At 39.3% G+C, this 18,745-nt stretch overlaps 1 protein-coding gene across 1 annotated transcript in view; it reads right to left on the reverse strand.

Annotated features, from left to right (window-relative positions):
- Positions 1 to 18,745, reverse strand: part of LOC126970234 (probable Rho GTPase-activating protein CG5521) — a 57,372-nt gene that overhangs the window by 16,968 nt on the left and 21,659 nt on the right. Inside the window, exons 9-16 of the mRNA XM_050816031.1 lie at positions 16,795 to 16,950; positions 12,914 to 13,142; positions 10,655 to 10,811; positions 9,000 to 9,108; positions 7,374 to 7,534; positions 6,273 to 6,461; positions 3,628 to 3,910; positions 1,441 to 1,599 (exon numbers count right to left, since the gene is read on the reverse strand). Coding sequence (XP_050671988.1) covers positions 1,441 to 1,599; positions 3,628 to 3,910; positions 6,273 to 6,461; positions 7,374 to 7,534; positions 9,000 to 9,108; positions 10,655 to 10,811; positions 12,914 to 13,142; positions 16,795 to 16,950 — 1,443 coding nt within the window. The remainder of the gene's footprint in view (positions 1 to 1,440; positions 1,600 to 3,627; positions 3,911 to 6,272; positions 6,462 to 7,373; positions 7,535 to 8,999; positions 9,109 to 10,654; positions 10,812 to 12,913; positions 13,143 to 16,794; positions 16,951 to 18,745) is intronic.

The following is an 18,745-nucleotide window of genomic DNA, read 5'->3' on the forward strand; positions in this document are numbered from 1 at the left end:
CAGGGTTCAATATAATGGTGCCCTACGCATTTTATTAAAAATGCCGAGGTATTGTAGCGCGTTCGGCATGTTCGCCGACGCTGGAGTCCCGGACTACTACGCTGTTATAATAGCGGGTTTCTGGGAAACCGTCCGTAATTCTAATAATAAGATGATTAAAGTCGTCGCTGAGGCATCCCTTGACAATGTGTTTTACAAACACTGGCTAAGGGTACACCAGATCCCTATCTTTTTTATAATTTTAAATATTTTGACTACCTACTTATATGTAAACATGTTTTATATGGGTCCCTGACCTGCAATAAAATGATTTTATTTTATTTTATTTATTTATTATGCAACTGTTGATTATTAGGTATTTAAATACTCATATAATACTATTAATATAATATATATATATATATAAACCCACATTGGTGTTTTAATACCCCTACACAACAGTTGCATAAATATTTATTAAAATTTTATTTTCTAAGTAATATGGGGCGACCGTCACCAAATTATTTGATTGATTTTTTTATGAAAATAAGGGACGAGACGAGCAAGACGTTCAGCTGATGGCAATTTTTCATTACACTAAGAATCTCTTTATTCTTTACTATAATCAATATTATTATGTTTCCTCCTCTGTCTTGTGTCAAATTACATTCGCACGTCTATTTTTTTATGAAAATAAGGGACGAGATGAGCAGCAAGTTCAGCTGATGGTAATTGATACGCCCTACCCATAACAATGCAGTGCCGCTCAGGATTCTTGAAAAGAACAAAAATTCTGAGCGGCACTACAATTGCGCTCGTCACCTTGAGATATAAGGTGTTAAGTCTCATTTGGCCAGTAATTTAACTAGCTACGGCGCCCTTCATACCGAAACAGTAATGTTAACACATTACTGCTTCACGGCAGAAATAGGCGCCGCTGTGGTACCAATAAACTAGCCGGCATCCTGTGCAAAGGAGCGTCCCACTGGTAATTAAAGTAGTTGGTTGTAAATTATAAGGGGTAACGCTGCCCAAATTGTATTAAAAATAATAGCTCCCACTCATTACGACGGATTACAATAAAATATTGCATCAATTTATCAGTCCAGAAACCACATAACTTATGATTTGTTTTGATTTATATCCAAAATTTAATTTTAATTTTTTTTTCACTCGTTCACTTCTACATTACAATAGTACAATACAATATATTTTCATTGTAAACTTGCAACCCCGCACTTGTGCAACTCAAAAATGCATGCCGGTTTGCCTGTAATTGGATTTACACCATAATTTATGCTTATTTTGTTATTTTTATAAACTAGTAATAGTGTGACGGTGAACCTAAATAAATAAATAAATAATTATTAGTGGAAACTGTAAAATACAGATATTTAAATTTTGAAGTGCGATTAAATTAGCAACCCCTTCTACAATAATGAGATAGGATGGTTAACGTACGTCTGGTTTCCTGGAGACGGTGCATCGCAGCAGGCCGCCCGGCAGCGGGTACAGCACGATGAGCACGTCACAGAACTGCGTAGGAAGGGTGTCCCTCTTGTACGCACGCCAGTGTTCACTCCACACCACGTGTACTTCATCGTTGCCGAGGTGCCGGGTCTGTAGTTAATTCAGGGTTTAAATATACGTTTAGACAAGTCAGGTGTAGCAAACATACACATATTTAAATTTAAATATTTTTACAAAAATAAAAACGATGCGGGACTCCAACCTACGACCTCTCGCGTTCCGTGCGGGTGCTTTTCCAACTGAGCTAACCGTTCAAGTCGCGCATCGTTCATAAACTTTTGTTTTCAAATTTTATTTGTGTATTAATCCTAGAATTGCGGATTATCACTTTAAAAACATAACAAATTGTTTAAATAGTTATATTCAAAATAGACTATGATATCACTTATTGAAAGTAAAAAACTATCACCCATTCCAAAAAGTATGCCTCAGACCCGAGAAGAAAAGGCGTAACAAACTCAGCGTACTTCTTTTTTTCATAAAAAAATATGGTTACAATGTAAAATAAACGTTGAATTAAAGATATTATTAAATAGCATGAGGACGGTCGCTCCATTCCCAATCTGTGGTATTTTGAATGTCATTAAGAAACTCATTTATTATATAGAGTCATATATATATTTTTTTATTTATATATATATTTAGATACTATTTCAAATATCCTGTTTAAGTGTTGAAGGTTGAGAAGGAACGACCAACGCCTAATGTTAAGATCCACCATCTGCCGGTATCAGGGTCAAGTTTAAATTTAGAAATTTGTGAGCCTGCGACAAACAACATTACTAAACCTATTTCTTCAATAAAATATTGATGGACAATATTGTAACCTGCGGGCCTACCATGAACTCTTATTGCGATTCATTTGACAACCTAAAATTAACTGCTATGCTATTTCGTAACGCGACGTGATTAGAGGTATCAAATTTAGGTTGACGTCAAATCAATTGATTAAATCGCAATGATTTCAATTGAATGTCAAAAATGATGTCAATTGAATTGCAAACTGATTTAGTTCGTTCATTCATTTGTACCATGAGGTAATATTTCAACCTAAACTTGATTAAAAGATAGCTTATGTGTCAAAGTGAGCAATTCGAACAAAGTTACTTCTTTCTTAGAGGAAAATGAAGCGTGTTTTGTAGTAACTTTTAAAAAATAGTGAAAACATACAGAAAAGGAAAATTTCAATGAAAAATCAAACATTGATGGAGGTGCGTTCATAACTCGTTATTTTTACGAAAACACCTAAGCAAACACTTAATTTGTAATTCAAAGAACTTTATTTATTTTTATTACTATTATTTATTAAGCACAAAGAAGGGCTCAATAGCATATAATTTGACGCTATAGAGCGCAGTTTTTTTTAGTATTTTCTTCGCTAAAATCATATCAGTTTAGATTTCGAAACGCAACGCATATGGTTCGAGTAAGAGAGACAAACTTATGCAATGACTGTAGAGCGTCATCTCTTTCTCACACCGCGGACCACAGAAAAATTTATTTCGTTCATTCTTCATAAGCGATCCAAACGCCATTCAGTAAAAGGCACTTCATGGTACGAATTTTAACGATTCATTTCATTCAAAAGTTGATGGTAGGCCCTCTGTACTTTATGTTCCGGTTTGAGAAAATTGTAATCTTATTTTTTTCGACGTTTACACAGCTGTCTGAGTCTATCTAGACGTATAAATGATCTAAGCTAAATAAATAATAAATAAATATATCAAGCAAATTAAAATTTCTAAGCCCACGGGATTTTTTGATCCGCCAAATTCCATGTTTCCAAGTTACTAGGTGGCACCCTACAGGTTTTGTTTACCTGTGATGTTTTAAGTAAGACTCGCACCTATAAACGTCACCCAATGGGGTCACTGAAAATCAGTTTTGTGCTCAATCAGTATGTATGGAGACAACTATAACTGAGTGGACTACAGTTTTGGGAGACCACTGCCACATATAGTACCAACTGCTTTTTTCTTTACTTTTGTATTAATTAAGCATTAAGATTATGTATATATTTTGTTTCCATTACCTTCATCCAAAATAAATTCAATTTCATTTCAGTTGACCGGTTGTTATAGAAGCTTGGAATAGTAAAAAGGTTCGTGTGACGGTCACCTTGTTGAGGATAGCGTCAGGTGTGTCGGCGGGCATGCGGGTGGCCACGTGGAAGAGCGCCTCGAGTGTGAGCGTGGCGAGGTAGGGCGCGGTGGAGCCGCCGCCCCCGCCGCCCCGCAGCCCGCCCGCGAAGCCCACGTGGCTCTCCAGCTCCACCTCCCACGCGAGCGCCGCCAGGAATGCCTCGTAGGCCGGGCTGCCGCACCGGTTCGACAGGATCTCGTTGCGGCCCTCCTGGCCCTTGCCCACGTAGATCACCGCCACCTTGTGGGTCTCGCGGCATCTGACAACACCCAGTGACAAGCTTATATAACATAGGAGGACACACAAGACAACGGGACATCTGATTTATTTTGTCAACATCGCCTCTAGCACTCTTGCGAAACCAAAGCACCCGCGCTTTTTTGTATTGCATTGAAATTGAATGTTCCCATGTTGTGGAAAATGGCCTGGATAACCCGTGCAATTAAATTCGTTCCATAAAAGAGCGTGGCCAAATCGTACTTGTAATACATTAAAAAAATTGTTTTTTTTTTTTTTATAATTTTCTAAAATATTAAAATTATATTACAACAATGCCACAAAAAATTATATTTAATAAAAAGTAGGAGCTGTAGGCTGTATGGTGTACCTGCATGTGTTTGACTTTTGAATGTCAACCGTCAACTGTATTCTATGATGACCATTTTATCTATTGTTCTACAAATATTTTGCAATTTAAGTAATCAGCAGGTACATAATCACTTTCTTTTGCCAAACGTCAATTTGATATATTTGAATGGCCAAAACCAAGTGTATGAGGCTGCATTTAGTGCTCGACCGACGGTCAGCGCTGACGTCGGCCGAGCGTAGCTATAACTATGAAAATAAATGAACACGTTCAATCCACGTGATGAATAGCTACGCGCGTAGAGCTACGTCACGCTGACAAGAATAGTCGGTCGAACTCGTCGGTTCGCTTACGCGCTATGTCGATAAATTAGTTCATCCAGTGCGACGCTTATCGAACGATCGGCCGTATGCGCGTGTGTACAACATTGTAAACAAAAATTCATGTTCGAATACATTGTATAAATTTCTCTTTCAATTTGACGTTCTATAATAATTGGGTAAACATGATATTTTCTCCGTCTTTTATTCCGTATTCGTTTGCGTAAGTAGTACGCGTATATTAAAGAGGTTTAAAATGTATTCATATTTCTTCACAATTGTACACGAACAATCAAGTTTGCTGCCTGCTGAGCACTAAACACAACATGGTCAGTCATGGTCATGACCGACGCGTACCTCAGCGCTGACCGTCGCTCGAGCACTAAATGGAGCCTAATAGAAAGAAAGAAAGATTTTTTTTTTATTTTGAAACGTATAAGTAACTAGTATACAAAGACAACATAAAAATAAATATAAACTTAAGATTGATAAACAAGCAAAAAACAAAAAAGACTAAAACATTTCTATTATTATATATATGATACAAAAAATAATCTATAGAATACAATAATGTTCTAGTCTACATAATTTAACCTCAATAATCAAAGATATTTATAACTATATTGAAAGATTTTCAGGTACAAAATTGAAACTGAATATTATTTCTTACATCAAATCGAATCAGTCTTTCTATACATTTTTTAACATTTGTAAAATACGCTTTAAGATTTATTTTAAGAGACTCGCTCAATCCTGTAGACAAACTGGGTAAACAATTTTACAGGACTTTGTATTATTTTAAGAAGAAACTGTATGTTTATAATATAAAAAATATAAGTGGACGTGCAAAATAAAGTTGAAGTCCAGCATGTAAGGGAAAATGGCCAAAATTCTTTGCTGTATGTGAATGAAAGTCCCATGAAAACCGCCTGTGTAAGAACGCTAAACAAGCTGATGGTTAGGATGTTTTTTTTTTTGCGTTATATAATATCTACATTCACGAGTAGTATGAGGTTCGACTAAATTTTGAACAACTATAATGAAGGTCGATAAAGTAGCACGTACACAAACAAACAAATAGAAAATAAGAAACACAAGAGGCAGTTGTTCTGTAATATAACTTGTTGTAAAACTATTGTAAAATAATATTGTCAATGAGTAATCTATAATGGCCTTAAGAATTATGTTTTATATTATTGTTTATTAACGTTTACTGTAACGCTGTTGATTACCAATAAATAAATTTAAGCCAATTATATAATTGTTTTCTGTGTATTGCATATACATTTTAAATGGCAAGTGTGAGTTTTGGCAAAATTGGTTCCCTTTTTAAGAAACACTTGTCTGAACTATTTATTTCCTGGATTTTTTTTTGACAATAAGGGGCGAGACGAGCAGGACGGTCAGCTGATGGTAAATGATACGCCCTGCCCATTACAATCCAGTGCCGCTCAGGATTCTTGAAAAATCCAAAAATACTGAGCGGCACTACAATTGCGCTCGTCACTTTGAGACATAACATGTTAAGTCTAGTTTGCCCAGTAATTTCACTAGCTACGGTGCCCTTCAGACCGAAACACAGTAATGCTTACACATTACTGCTTCACGGCAAAAAGGCGCCGTTGCCGTACCCATAACCTAGCCGGCATCCTGTGCAATGGAGCCTCAACACTGGTGATCGAGCTCATTTCAATATTTTGCCTTTGATGGCTCACCTCTGCGCGTCCAGGTTCCTCAGCTCGCGCAGCAGCCTGTCACTCCGTCGCAACAGATGCGCGTGCGCACGTCGTGCCGGCGCCAGGATACCCAGTTGGGTGATCAGCTGCCGTGACACCGCGAATACCTGCTCATCCTTCTCTGCGGCCGGGTGTGAACTACACACCACGGGGTAATCTTCTACCTCCCTGATAAAAAGTTATACTTATGACATAGCAGAAAATAAATAAGTAGTCAGAAAATTTTCACTTATTATTAAAATATCCTTATATTTAAACCCTTTTATCATCAATTTAGGTTATTTTGATATAACTTGATTAGCTGTCTCATCAGGGATTCAACAAATGCAATCGATAAAAATTTAATTTAACAAATTTGACAGCTCTCTTGGTTAATGAAATTCGATTCGTCTAAACTTTTGGCCTTCAACCTATTTATTTACTCTTTAACGTAACTTGTTAAAGTGAAACTTTTATTACATCGTCTCAAATTTTTTTCGTCTGTGTGTTGCATGTCGCGTGACGGTCGGCCGGCGCCTATAGTTCGCAGCAGCTGACCATGTAGTGTATAGACTATTACTCATTTGTGCCAGTGCTCCACGCTATTTTGTTTGTTTTTAACAGTGTTTAATGTTAATGTTGTTACTTTTATTATTTCCCATTATCATTCCAATTTTCCAAGTATAAAATTAAGATTGATAAAGCGATTTTTATACCTAAGGCCATATGAGTATAAATGGAATATTTATCCAAGAATGTTTAGTTAAATGTCTATAATGTGGAAAAAAGTTTCACTTTTACCGTGGTTTCATAAAACCACACAATCCTTTTAATTTAGTTTTGTCGTGAGCTACGTGACATCTCAACATAAAATCATTTTTACATTTCTGTAATAAGATATATATAATTATCATATTAATAACTGCATATAAAACAACCCAAGTATTTATCCATGAATTTTTCACATTCCGCCAGCTTTGCCACCAATTTGAACGGCTTTATTTGAATTCGTTTCTGAATTTTTTGTTGAGTTGAACACGTTGCTAGTCAGGTAAGCCACTTTGAAGATTGCCCCTTTACATAATAAGTACATATTCACACCTCTCTTTGTTCTGCAGGTAGCTTCTCTCTGCGTTCCGATGTGCCACAAGCGCACATACGAGCTCGTCTTCTGCACCAGGCGGCAGCGGCGAGGGGCCGACTTCATCCAGTCTTCTACCGCACGTCACTTCCGGAGACGTGTGGCCTATATAGGCTAGAACCTGTGCAATCATTTAGATTTTAGACCATAGATCATTTATACGTCTACACTATGACAGCTGTGAAAACGTCGAAAAAAATCTATTTTGAGCAGTGCATGCACTTTAACACAAAGTATCATACAAATCGCGAGTGTAAGACGTAGCTTGTAAAACACACAAAACTATTACGACAACCTGTATAGCCGAGTGGTTAGCGATGCTACCTACCAAGCTAGAGGTCCCGGGTTCGAATCCCGGTAGGTGCAAGCATTTATATGATGAATATAGATGTTTGTTTCCGAGTCATGGATGTTTAAATGTATTTATGTATGTTTAAGTAAGTATATTGTATTGAATATATCATTGTCTTGTAACCCATAACACAGGCTGTATATGCTTAACTTGGGGCAAGATAATTTGTGTAAAAAGCGTGTCAATATTATTATTATTATTATTAAACCTGGCCTGTTTTTATCGGGTGTCTAACTGCAAGATACTGTCTATTTTTATATATATATAAATCTGATGTTTGTTTCCAGTTAACTTCTAAACTAATGAACGGATTTTAATGGGGATTAAATGGAGGGCAGTTTAGTCCATCTTGAGAGATAGGAAAGATTTTATTTTTAAGACCAAATAATCCCGAACCGAAAAGTAGACAAAACAGTTATTATTATAATACCACTGAAATGTATCAATATTTAGTTATGTTATGATAACACACGTTAATAAAATATTCCTCCTTTGAGTATGGACACTCAGTTCAGGATGATTCCATTCTTCGAAAAGTGTTAATACTATTAATATTATAAATGTGAAAGTTTGTGTGTCTGGATGTATGTTTGTACTTCTTTAACGCAAAAACTACTGAATGGATTTTGATGAAACTTTACAATAATATAGCTTACACACCAGAATAACACATAGGCTATTATTTATAAAACTATTGCGTAAATTATACTTTATATGGCAAAACAACGTTTGCCGGGTCAGCTAGTATATAACACAGTAAAATCTGAAAATCAACACTCGGTGGAAAAATCTCGTGTTTACAGAGAAACCTAGAGGAACGTTGGTCAGACTTCACAGGTCCTCCTTATATTAAATAAACAATAATTTGCTTCATTAAAACATTTTTCACAATTAAGCAGACGAATTCAAATGTAATGTTTTAAATACCACACACTTTTCTTAATTCATTTATATTGTTATAGATTTTTCTTTATTACACTGAAAAGAAAATTTTATGAACGACGCGGGACTCGAACCCGCAACCTCACGAGCGCTCTTACCAACTGAGCCACCAATTCAAGTGACGTATTGTTGATAAAATTTTGATTTTAAATTTTATTTGTATAATAAATTTTCTTCCAGAACTTTAAAACAAAAAAAATTGTTTAGATTTTTCTGTGTTTGTAAATATAACTGTCTTAACATAATAATAATAAAATATTTACAAATAATCGTATTAAAAAGGTTACGTTACATGATCCAATTGGTGTTTATCGGGCGGTGAATTTTTGTAGTCCGGCAACATATCTGGCGGTAGAGGCGGTGGTAATGACGACAGCGTGTTATCTCTTGGACTATCGACACTGAAACAATTAATTCTCTATATATATACATCATTAAAATGGTCTTTGTTTGAGGCTCTTTCACGCCTAAGCCACTGATCGTATCGACATGAAACTACCACCATTCGATGCGAAATTTATCCTAGATGGTTTATGGCTACTTTTCGAATTCCAACGTTCTTTCCTTTTAAAATTCGCCCAGCGAAGCGGGCGGGGACGGCTAGTTCTCTATATTATTATTTAATAGGAAAAAATTAGGCCCGTTCCACATATGTCTGACGATGGCGAAAGAAAGCTATCCGATCACTGACCTCTACTAATAACCACTGGACTGGCGGCTGTCAAAGTTATTTGTGCCTGTTTGATATTCGCCATTTTAGCGCTGTTGGCCGTATAGCGAGAGTCTGCGGTACTAAAACCAGCAATGACAACCTCAGCTAAGCAAACTTCCATAGGAAAACTATTTGCATTAAAAAAAAATTAAAGTAACTACAAAGCTGTGGAATGAGCTTCCTTGTGCGGTGTTTCCGGGACGATACCACATGGGTACCTTCAAAAAAAGGGCGTACACCTTCCTTAAAGGCCGGCAACGCTCTTGTGTTGCAAGAGATTGTGGGCGGCGGTGATCACTTAACAACAGGTGACCCGTACGCTCGTTTGTCCACCTATTCCATAAAAAAAAAAATTGTGTACTTTATTAGGTTGATTCCTGAAGTATAAATAACACGGAAAACGACCGAAATTAATTCAAAACGCAAAAATACTTCAGAGTATTGTACGCTTCTCTGGCAGTCATATGTATTATACGTCAAAACTAGTTCTCTGGACGGTCGCGAGTGGCGCTTCAAATAGGCACAAAAAATTGTTGTCAAACATATGGAACAGCCTGTGCAGTGGTATATAAACAGGGCAGTGTATCCAACGATGAAGAAAGAGTATGCTCAACGAGACGAGTGGCATAGTGACGAGTATGGCGTCGCCGTTCGTTATATTTGGACCCGCCGTATTGAAAATAGGTCTTATACGGATAAAACATAATTATTGTTTTTGTAAACATTCTCTATTCATACATCGGGATCTACTAGGCAAAGTGTAAATGTAAAACTATTTATCATTTTTGAAAAACACAAAAACTCACTTTTATGCCGTGAAGCAGTAATGTGTAAGCATTATTGCTTTTAGTGTAAAGGGCGCCGTAGCTAGTGAGATTACTGGTCAAATCAGACTTAACATCTTATGTCTCAAGGTGACTAGCGCAATTGTAGTGCCGCTCAGATTTTTTGAGTATTTCAAGAATGCTGAGCGGCACTGCATAGTATTGGGCACGGCGTATCAATTACCATCAGCTGAACGTCCTGCTCGTATCGTCGCTTATTGTGATAAAAAAACTAAACTTCATTCATTCATGACTTTGATAATTATAAAAAATATAAAACGAGAAAACGATATAAATTAAACATTATTAATAAGATATGAACGGAGAAATAATAAAAAAGATCCAGAAACGGGGTTATTATGAGGCAACAACCATAAAATACAATAAACGCTATTTGTAATAGTGACGTACACATCGGGTAGGGGCTGCGGGTCATCGACGTCGGGCTGGCAGGTGGAGGGCCGGTCGAGGGCGGTAGGCTCGTAGTACAGAGCGGACGCGTCCCAACACGCCTTGCCCGTGATGTCACGGAGTATCACGCGCACTTGCCGCTCCGATGTCATCAGACCTGCGACGTCGGGAACCATTCGTTAATAGTTATTTACGCAACTGTTGTGTAATAAGGGGTATTAAGACACGAATGTGGGTTTATTTTTTATGGCAAGTTTTCTTTTTTGCACGCGCCATACGCGGTGACTGATTACATATACAACAGCCTAAATCAAAAATAATTTAAGTAATAAAATGCATAAGACCTCTTTGTTGTTAAAAAGAAGTGTATTACCCATTAAATTGAAAATACTCTGTTTACTCTTATATAATTTGCAGTTAGGTACTAACTTAACTTTGTAGGGATAATTCTATAATGCACGTGTGTTATAGATCGGTTTATGGCTCTAATAACGATTTAATAAGGCTCACTTTACGAGCAAGTGTGTTGAAATAGTTATTTATGCAACTGTTGTGTAATAAGGGGTATTAAAACACGAATGTGGGTTTATCACACTATGCGAAGCTGATTATGATAATAGTATCATATGAGTCTTTTAATACCTAATTATCAACAGTTGCATACAAGACTTTATCTACAGCCATAATATGAATCTTCTAAAAGATTCTGAACTGATTATATACAAATAAACTAAGTATTTATGAAATAATTATTTATTTTAGTAGTATTTTGCAGCGTTTAAAATATCTGGCGGTGTGCCCACACACATTAAAACTTGAATCGGTCATTTTTTGTAAACAAAAACTGGACTCAACAAACTCTGTGAAAGCAATTTGTATTAGTTATCTCGGAAAATATGGTAGTCGGTGGGGTCCGGAGGTCTACTCTCTTTATCCCAAACGAAACTTCGTAAACGAACTAAATTTCGGTGTGGAATGAATGTCATAATTATCCGACTTATTTGAAGAATATAGTACTCTTCAAATAAGTCGGATCATGCCAACGATGGGTAGTACTAATGACAACTAAAAATAGCTGTATTACACACGCAGTGTAAACATCTCAAATTAGTACTTACGATTTTTGGAATTCTTAAAAAAGATTTCTGAAATTGTCTCTCAAATATGTTGTTATAAATCATTTTTTAAAGTGCTTTTTAACAAACCTAGCAATCACGATACAGATTCCAAATTTCAAGTAATATCAGTAATATACTAAAAGGCGTAAAGTTTAGAATCATTTTTGATGGCATTTCTAATATCTAGTATATTATATACTACCACCGCTTATGAAACAAATGGCGCTCTGAGAGAGAAGAAGCGGCGCAAGAAACTCTCCCAGTATTATTTTTTTGCGCTCTTTTTAATAAAAATATACAATATTGTACTGTTCTTTTGTAAAATAATCATAGTCCCAGGCTGTGGGATCACTTAGATATTCAGCTGTGGAGTAGTAGGATTTACGACACTGCCATTTAATAAAACATTTAAATCTTTTTATAGATAATGCCTGAACAGTGGCTGGGACTTTATTATAAAAGTGTATACATTTACCCTTAAAGCTATTATGTATCTTATGTATCCTACTAGAATAAGTTTCAACCAATCCCTTATTTCTTGTGTTATAATAATGAAAATAGCACTATAAAAAGCGGAAAGACGATTTTTGTGAAAGTATATTAAGTTTTCATAAATATACTGACAATGAACAGTCATAATATTTATTTCTTTAAACTTTTCTTTGACAGACTGTCTATATCCAAGCTGATATATAGCACGAACAGCTCTCTTTTGCAGAACAAACACTATATCAATGTCAGCAGCACGACCCCACAGTGAAAAACCGTACGTCATGATGCTGTGAAAATAACTAAAATACATTAACCTAGCGGTCTCAACATTCGTGTACTCTCTAAGAGAATCTTTCTAACGGCATATGCTGCAGAGCTGAGTCTATCTGCTGGATGGGCAATATGACTAAGACCCCACTGAGACTTTTAACAGACTCTTCCCAGGCGTCAAAGATGTGTTCAATGAGTCTAGTACCCATCATTTACATCATTTCAAATGGCTGCATAAACGATCATAAAACTATACCTTATGAATTGATGTGTTAGTTCTCTTTGTTAGCTGTAAGTTTCCTAACTTCATAGGCACACTTTAATCAGTACGAAAGTCACACAGAGGTTAATGCGACATGGTTGAGAGGTGGCGGTATACCTGGCGTGGTGCCGGCGTGGGGCTGGTCGAGCGCGGGCAGCTCCACGAAGGAAGCGAGCGTGGTGTCGCTGATCCTCATGAGCTGGACGTGCGGCGCAGACAGTACGGCCGCCCCCAGGTCGCTGCCCAGTGGTGGCACGCTGTCGTGCTGCTCGCACACGCCCGACGACAGCTGGCAGCCGGGCCACAGCGGCCAGTGGCCCAGGTGCACCACCAGTTGGGAACATATCTGGAGGCAGTGCCACCTTCGGTTAAAGAGACTATCGCACGTTAACCTTATGTATATATAAATAGTTATTGTATTACTCATGCGGGAAAAGTAGTATCATGGCGCTCACTGTAGTGGTTGAAAAAGAGCCGTTTGCCCATTTTAAAAGTACGTGCGTGCATTGAGTGCGAAAAGTTTACTTGTCGTACGCAAATTATACTTGGCACACGCAAATTTCGAAATATCAAAACTGAATTTAATTTAATAAATAAAATTATAATTTAAGTTACAAAAGTTTGCCCTGTACTTTTCCCGGGGCGTAAAAAGAATAGGGGAGTCCCAGGCCCATGGGTAGCGGCCTAGTGCCGCTATGTTTCGCATAGGTTAGTGTCGAGGACCGGTGGCCATTCCCCCCCCCCCCCCCCTCCACCCGAATATGACCGCGGAACTTAAAAAGATTTTACCCCAGGAGGGTACCGGCTCTACCAGAGTCGAAAAACCCCTCCCCGAGCACTCTAGCTCGGGCTGCCCTTCGTATTCTGGGGAGGGCACAAAACCGCGCATGACCAAGGACAAACGAGGCAGTAACACCACGGCACCCCGCTCCACACTCAACATGGACTTTTGCAATATCAGGGGAATTCACTCCAATTTAAACGCCGTCCAACACCACCTTGAGACGGCGCAGCCGGCCTTGTGTTTCCTTACGGAGAGGCAGATATCTCGACCTAGCGATTGATGAATTGAGCACAATTTTTTGCCTCATGCCGGGGTATGTCTGTACGTTAGGGAGGATATCTGAGGATATTTTGAGGGTAGGGACCTTTCCACTCTCTGGCTCCGCGTAGATTTAGAGGACCGCGTCCCCATCTATGCGTGTGTCTACAGGTCCCATAGTGGTAACTCAGAAACCGATCATCTCATGGGCTGCGTTCAAGCGGCAATTGACGACGTGCTTGCACAGATCCCCTCCGCTGAAATCGTAGTCTTGGGTGATTTCAACGGGCACAATGCCGAATGGCTTAGATCACGTACCACAGACTACGCAGGGCGATCTGTGCATAATTTTGCATTGGCGTATTGTCTGTCCCAATTGGTCGAGTCGCCAACGCGGCTCCCGGATGTGGATAGCCACATGCCGTCCTTATTGGATCTTCTGCTGACTACACATCCCGATGGTTACCAGGTCTTTGTCGACGCCCCTCTCGGAACGTCCGACCATTGCCTGGTCAGTAGTGTAGTGCCTATCCGACGCCAACGTCTCAGACCACCAGCGACCCGCCGCGTTTGGCACTACAAGTCAGCAGATTGGGATAGGATGCGTTCCTTTTTTGCATCCTACCCTTGGGGCAGGGTTTGTTTCCCTTCGGATGATCCTAGTGCCTGCGCCGTTGCAGTAGCCGATGTGATACTGAGGGCATGGATATTTTTATACCAAGCTCTGTAGTACCCATCGGTGGCAGATCACAGCCCTGGTTCGATGCGTCAGTTAAAGCAGCATCTGACTGCAAAAAACAGGCGTATCGAGCTTGGGTTGCGGCGCTGGGCGCAAAGGATCCGAACTGCACAGTTCTTAAGATGAAATACAACCGTGCCTCCAGATTTTTTAAGCGGCAAATCGCCCGTGCAAAGTCAAAACACGTCCTCATATTCGGCGAGCAGCTTTCCAGTTACCCGACCGGAACACGCAAGTTCTGGTCGTTGTCGAAAGCTGCTCTTGGTAACTTCAGCCAGCCGTCCATGCCGCCGTTGCACATGAGGGCTGACACCCTGGCCCATACGGCAAAAGAGAAAGCCGATCTCTTGTGCACTCTTTTCGCCTCCAACTCGACTCTTGACGACAACGGAAAAACACCGCCGACCATCCCGCGGTGTCAGAGCTCTATGCCTGAAGTACAGTTCAGACAGAAAACTGTTAGTCGAGCTCTGTTTTCGTTGGACGTCAGGAAGTCGAGCGGGCCGGATGGCATTTCTCCAATCGTGCTTAGAACGTGTGCCCCTGAGTTGACGCCGGTGCTAACGCGTTTATTCCGGCACTCTTATTCTAAAGTCGTAGTCCCTGACTCATGGAAGTCAGCCCTTGTCCATCCGATCCAAAAATAAGGAGACAGTTCGGATCCGGCAAACTACAGGCCTATTGCTATTACCTCCTTGCTCTCCAAAATCATGGAGACCATAATTAGCCGTCAGCTCTTAGTATATCTAGAGGGTCACCAGTTGATCAACGATCGACAATACGGGTTTCGCCATGGTCGGTCGGCAGGTGATCTTCTGGTATACCTAACACATAGATGGGCAGCGGCTATTGAAAGCAAGGGGGAAGGCCTGGCAGTTAGACTGGATATAGCGAAGGCCTTTAATCGTGTATGGCACAAGGCGCTCCTCTCCAAACTTCCATCATTTGGGCTTCCCGAAGGCGCAGCATACAGGTCGTTGTCGACAGATATTACCGAAGCCCGTGAATGCTGGAGTGCCCCAAGGCTGTGTGCTGTCTCCCACGCTGTTTCTTCTGCATATCAATGATATGTTGGACACCTCCAACATTCATTGCTATGCAGACGACAGCACTGGTGATGCCGTATACACTGGCCATGCAGGTCTCTATCGGGAAATCGTCGACCAGTGCCGGGAGAAACTTGTGTCTTCTATCGAGTCCTCTCTTGAGAAGGTCGCGGAATGGGGAAAATTGAACCTTGTCCAATTTAACCCCCAGAAGACTCAAGTTTGCGCGTTTTCCACTAAAAAAACCCCATTTGTCGTATCACCGCTCTTCGACAACACTTCCCTCAAAGCCTCGCCTAGTATCGGAATACTGGGTCTCGAAATCTCGAGCGATTGCCAATTTCGTGGTCATCTGGAAGGCAAAGCCAAATTGGCTTCAAAGAAACTGGGCGTCATTAATAGAGCACGGCAATACTTCAAGCCGGCCCACATACTAGCGCTCTACAAAGCGCAGGTCCGGCCACACATGGAGTATTGCTGTCATCTCTGGTCTGGCGCACCCCAGTATCAGCTCGATCCATTTGACCGCGTGCAACGCAGAGCAGCTCGAATTGTCGGGGACACAGTGCTCTGTGAACGGCTGGATCACTTGGCGTTGCGTAGAGACGTCGCTTCATTGTGTGTCTTCTATCGCATTTATCACGGGGAGTGTTCCGAAGAGCTGTTTAACCTGATTCCTGCCGCCGAATTCCACCTTCGCACGACACGCCACAAGTTAGGATATCATCCTCACCATCTGGATGTGTGGCGGTCCTCCACAGTGCGGTTTTCAAGGAGCTTTCTTCCACGTACTACAAAGCTGTGGAACGAGCTTCCTTGTGCGGTGTTTCCGGGACGATACGATATGGGTACCTTCAAAAAAAGCACGTACACCTTCCTTAAAGGCCGGCAACGCTCCTGTGATTCCTCTGGTGTTGCAAGAGATTGTGGGCGGCGGTGATCACTTAACAACAGGTGACCCGTACGCTCGTTTGTCCTCCTATTCCATAAAAAAAGTTTAAAAACGAATATGGAGTCGGAAATAATACATAAATCGTCGCATTTGTAATTCAAAATAGTGTGTGCAACTCGTGCGACGTTGGCGACTGCCAAATTAAAGTTAATTTCGAAGTAATTCTTAAATTATTATTCATGCAATAAACATTCAAAAGTACTGAATGCAATGTGTTACCGTTTGGGCCCACAGTTTGACGTCAATATTAGAAGCTGGAGTGGACTTGGGGCCGAGGTTATCCAGCTGGATATTGGGGTCGAAGTCTTCGTCCTCCGGCAGCGTCAGACCTTCGATGTCTGACCCATTGGTACCGTTCATTACAGCATATAACACCTGAAAAAAATCGAGGCATAATAATTATGTTGATTCTTTACACTAACACTTGCATCAAGTTATTATTTTCTAATGTATGTGTTAGCAAATATTAAAATATAGGTGTGCGTAATATTATTATATGCCGCTCTTAATATACCAGCTGTTTGAGAGCCAAATGCCGCGATGGCAAGCGTCCTGATGGAATGACGCTGAGGGCTTGGACAAGGGGAAGGGCGCTAGTGTGGGACGCTATGCGTCGACACTCTGGCTCCTTCTCATGTCCAAGTTACGTTAGTTGGTGCTGAGGCTGCTGCTTCGACTGCCGAAGACAGCAAGCGTCGCAAATATGTTGGTCTCAGTGAATCACACATCTTTGTGCCGTTTGGTGTCGAGACACTTGGCCCGTGGGGCCCAAAGGCACGGAGAATGCTCAAAATACTATCTTCGCGCCTCAGCCTTGCTATCCAACGCGGTAATGCTGCCAGTATTCTTGGTACGCTTCCACCTAATGACAGTTTTTAATTTTATGTAGTCATAGTATTGTTAATATAGTTATAAGATTTGTATTGTTGGAATAATAAATATATAGGTGTATAATTATAAAAAACCATACAAAACTAAACGCGCGCGGGCAGCGACACTGTCTGATGTGACACTTACAGGATAAACCTATGCCATCAAAAGAGAGTGATCGCAACTCAGTACTTCTACCGTAAAAAGTTAATGAGATCTATGTAATAGCAAGTCTGTCAATTTATTTAGTTAAGGATCCTTCTGTGTTAAGTTATTACGTAATTAGCTAACCTCACAATATTTTATAGTGACCATATCATAATTGAAAATATTTTATGTTTTAAATAAATAAATAAACTTGGCCATAGCACTAAACAATCTAATTATATGTTTTAAGAATAGAAAATGCTAAGATAAAACTTGCAGGATAATAAATTTATTATTATTATGAAATATACATAATAATAACTACATGACAATGAGTTAAATATAAGATTTCTATGAATAAATAATACATGGAATGGAATCTCAAACAGTTTTAAATGATTTGGAATGGGGAAATCTAGATTAAAAATATATTTCAATAAGCCAATTTAAAAGAAAAGTCGTGGCTAAATTATCATTTCATAACTATAGTTAACTGGGCTAACAACTAACAGGGTGAACTACCCCTTTAACTGTTTTCATTATTAAAATATGGAAAAACTAGATTCTTATCTCGATATTTTTTGCGTGGAATTCACTTAAGTATCGCGCTCCCTTCAAAAGGGAACTCTTCTTAATTTGGGGATTAATTGTAACCTATTGTTATTCACGTCATCATAATCGATTCGATAGTTTTGCCGTGAAAGAGTAAAATACAGACAGGCAGTCTTACTTTTCTTAATAATACTCCGAGCTACTTTTCACTATCATAGTAGTTATATTCTGTACTAGCTGACCCGGCAAACGTTGTTTTGCCATATAAATTATTTTTAGAGTTAGACCGTTTCTTGGACATTGCAACATTACTTTATTTTCTAAAATTAAAGAATTTTTCTAAAATAAACGTAGCCTAAGTTACTACATATTACATCACCTAACTGCCAATAAAAGTGCCGTCAAAATCGGTTCAGCCATTTCAGAAATTAGCCGGAACAAACAGACAGACAGACAGACAAAAATTTGAAAAAATGTTATTTTGGTGTATGTACCGATATATATTCATATACATGCAGTAATGTATAGATATTACTAATGAAAATGGCCTTTCTTTGAGACTCAATCACGCCTAAATCACTGATCGTATCGACATGCAACT

The sequence above is a fragment of the Leptidea sinapis genome, chromosome 20 (assembly GCF_905404315.1).
Source record: "Leptidea sinapis chromosome 20, ilLepSina1.1, whole genome shotgun sequence".
Classification (NCBI taxonomy): Eukaryota; Metazoa; Arthropoda; class Insecta; order Lepidoptera; family Pieridae; genus Leptidea; species Leptidea sinapis.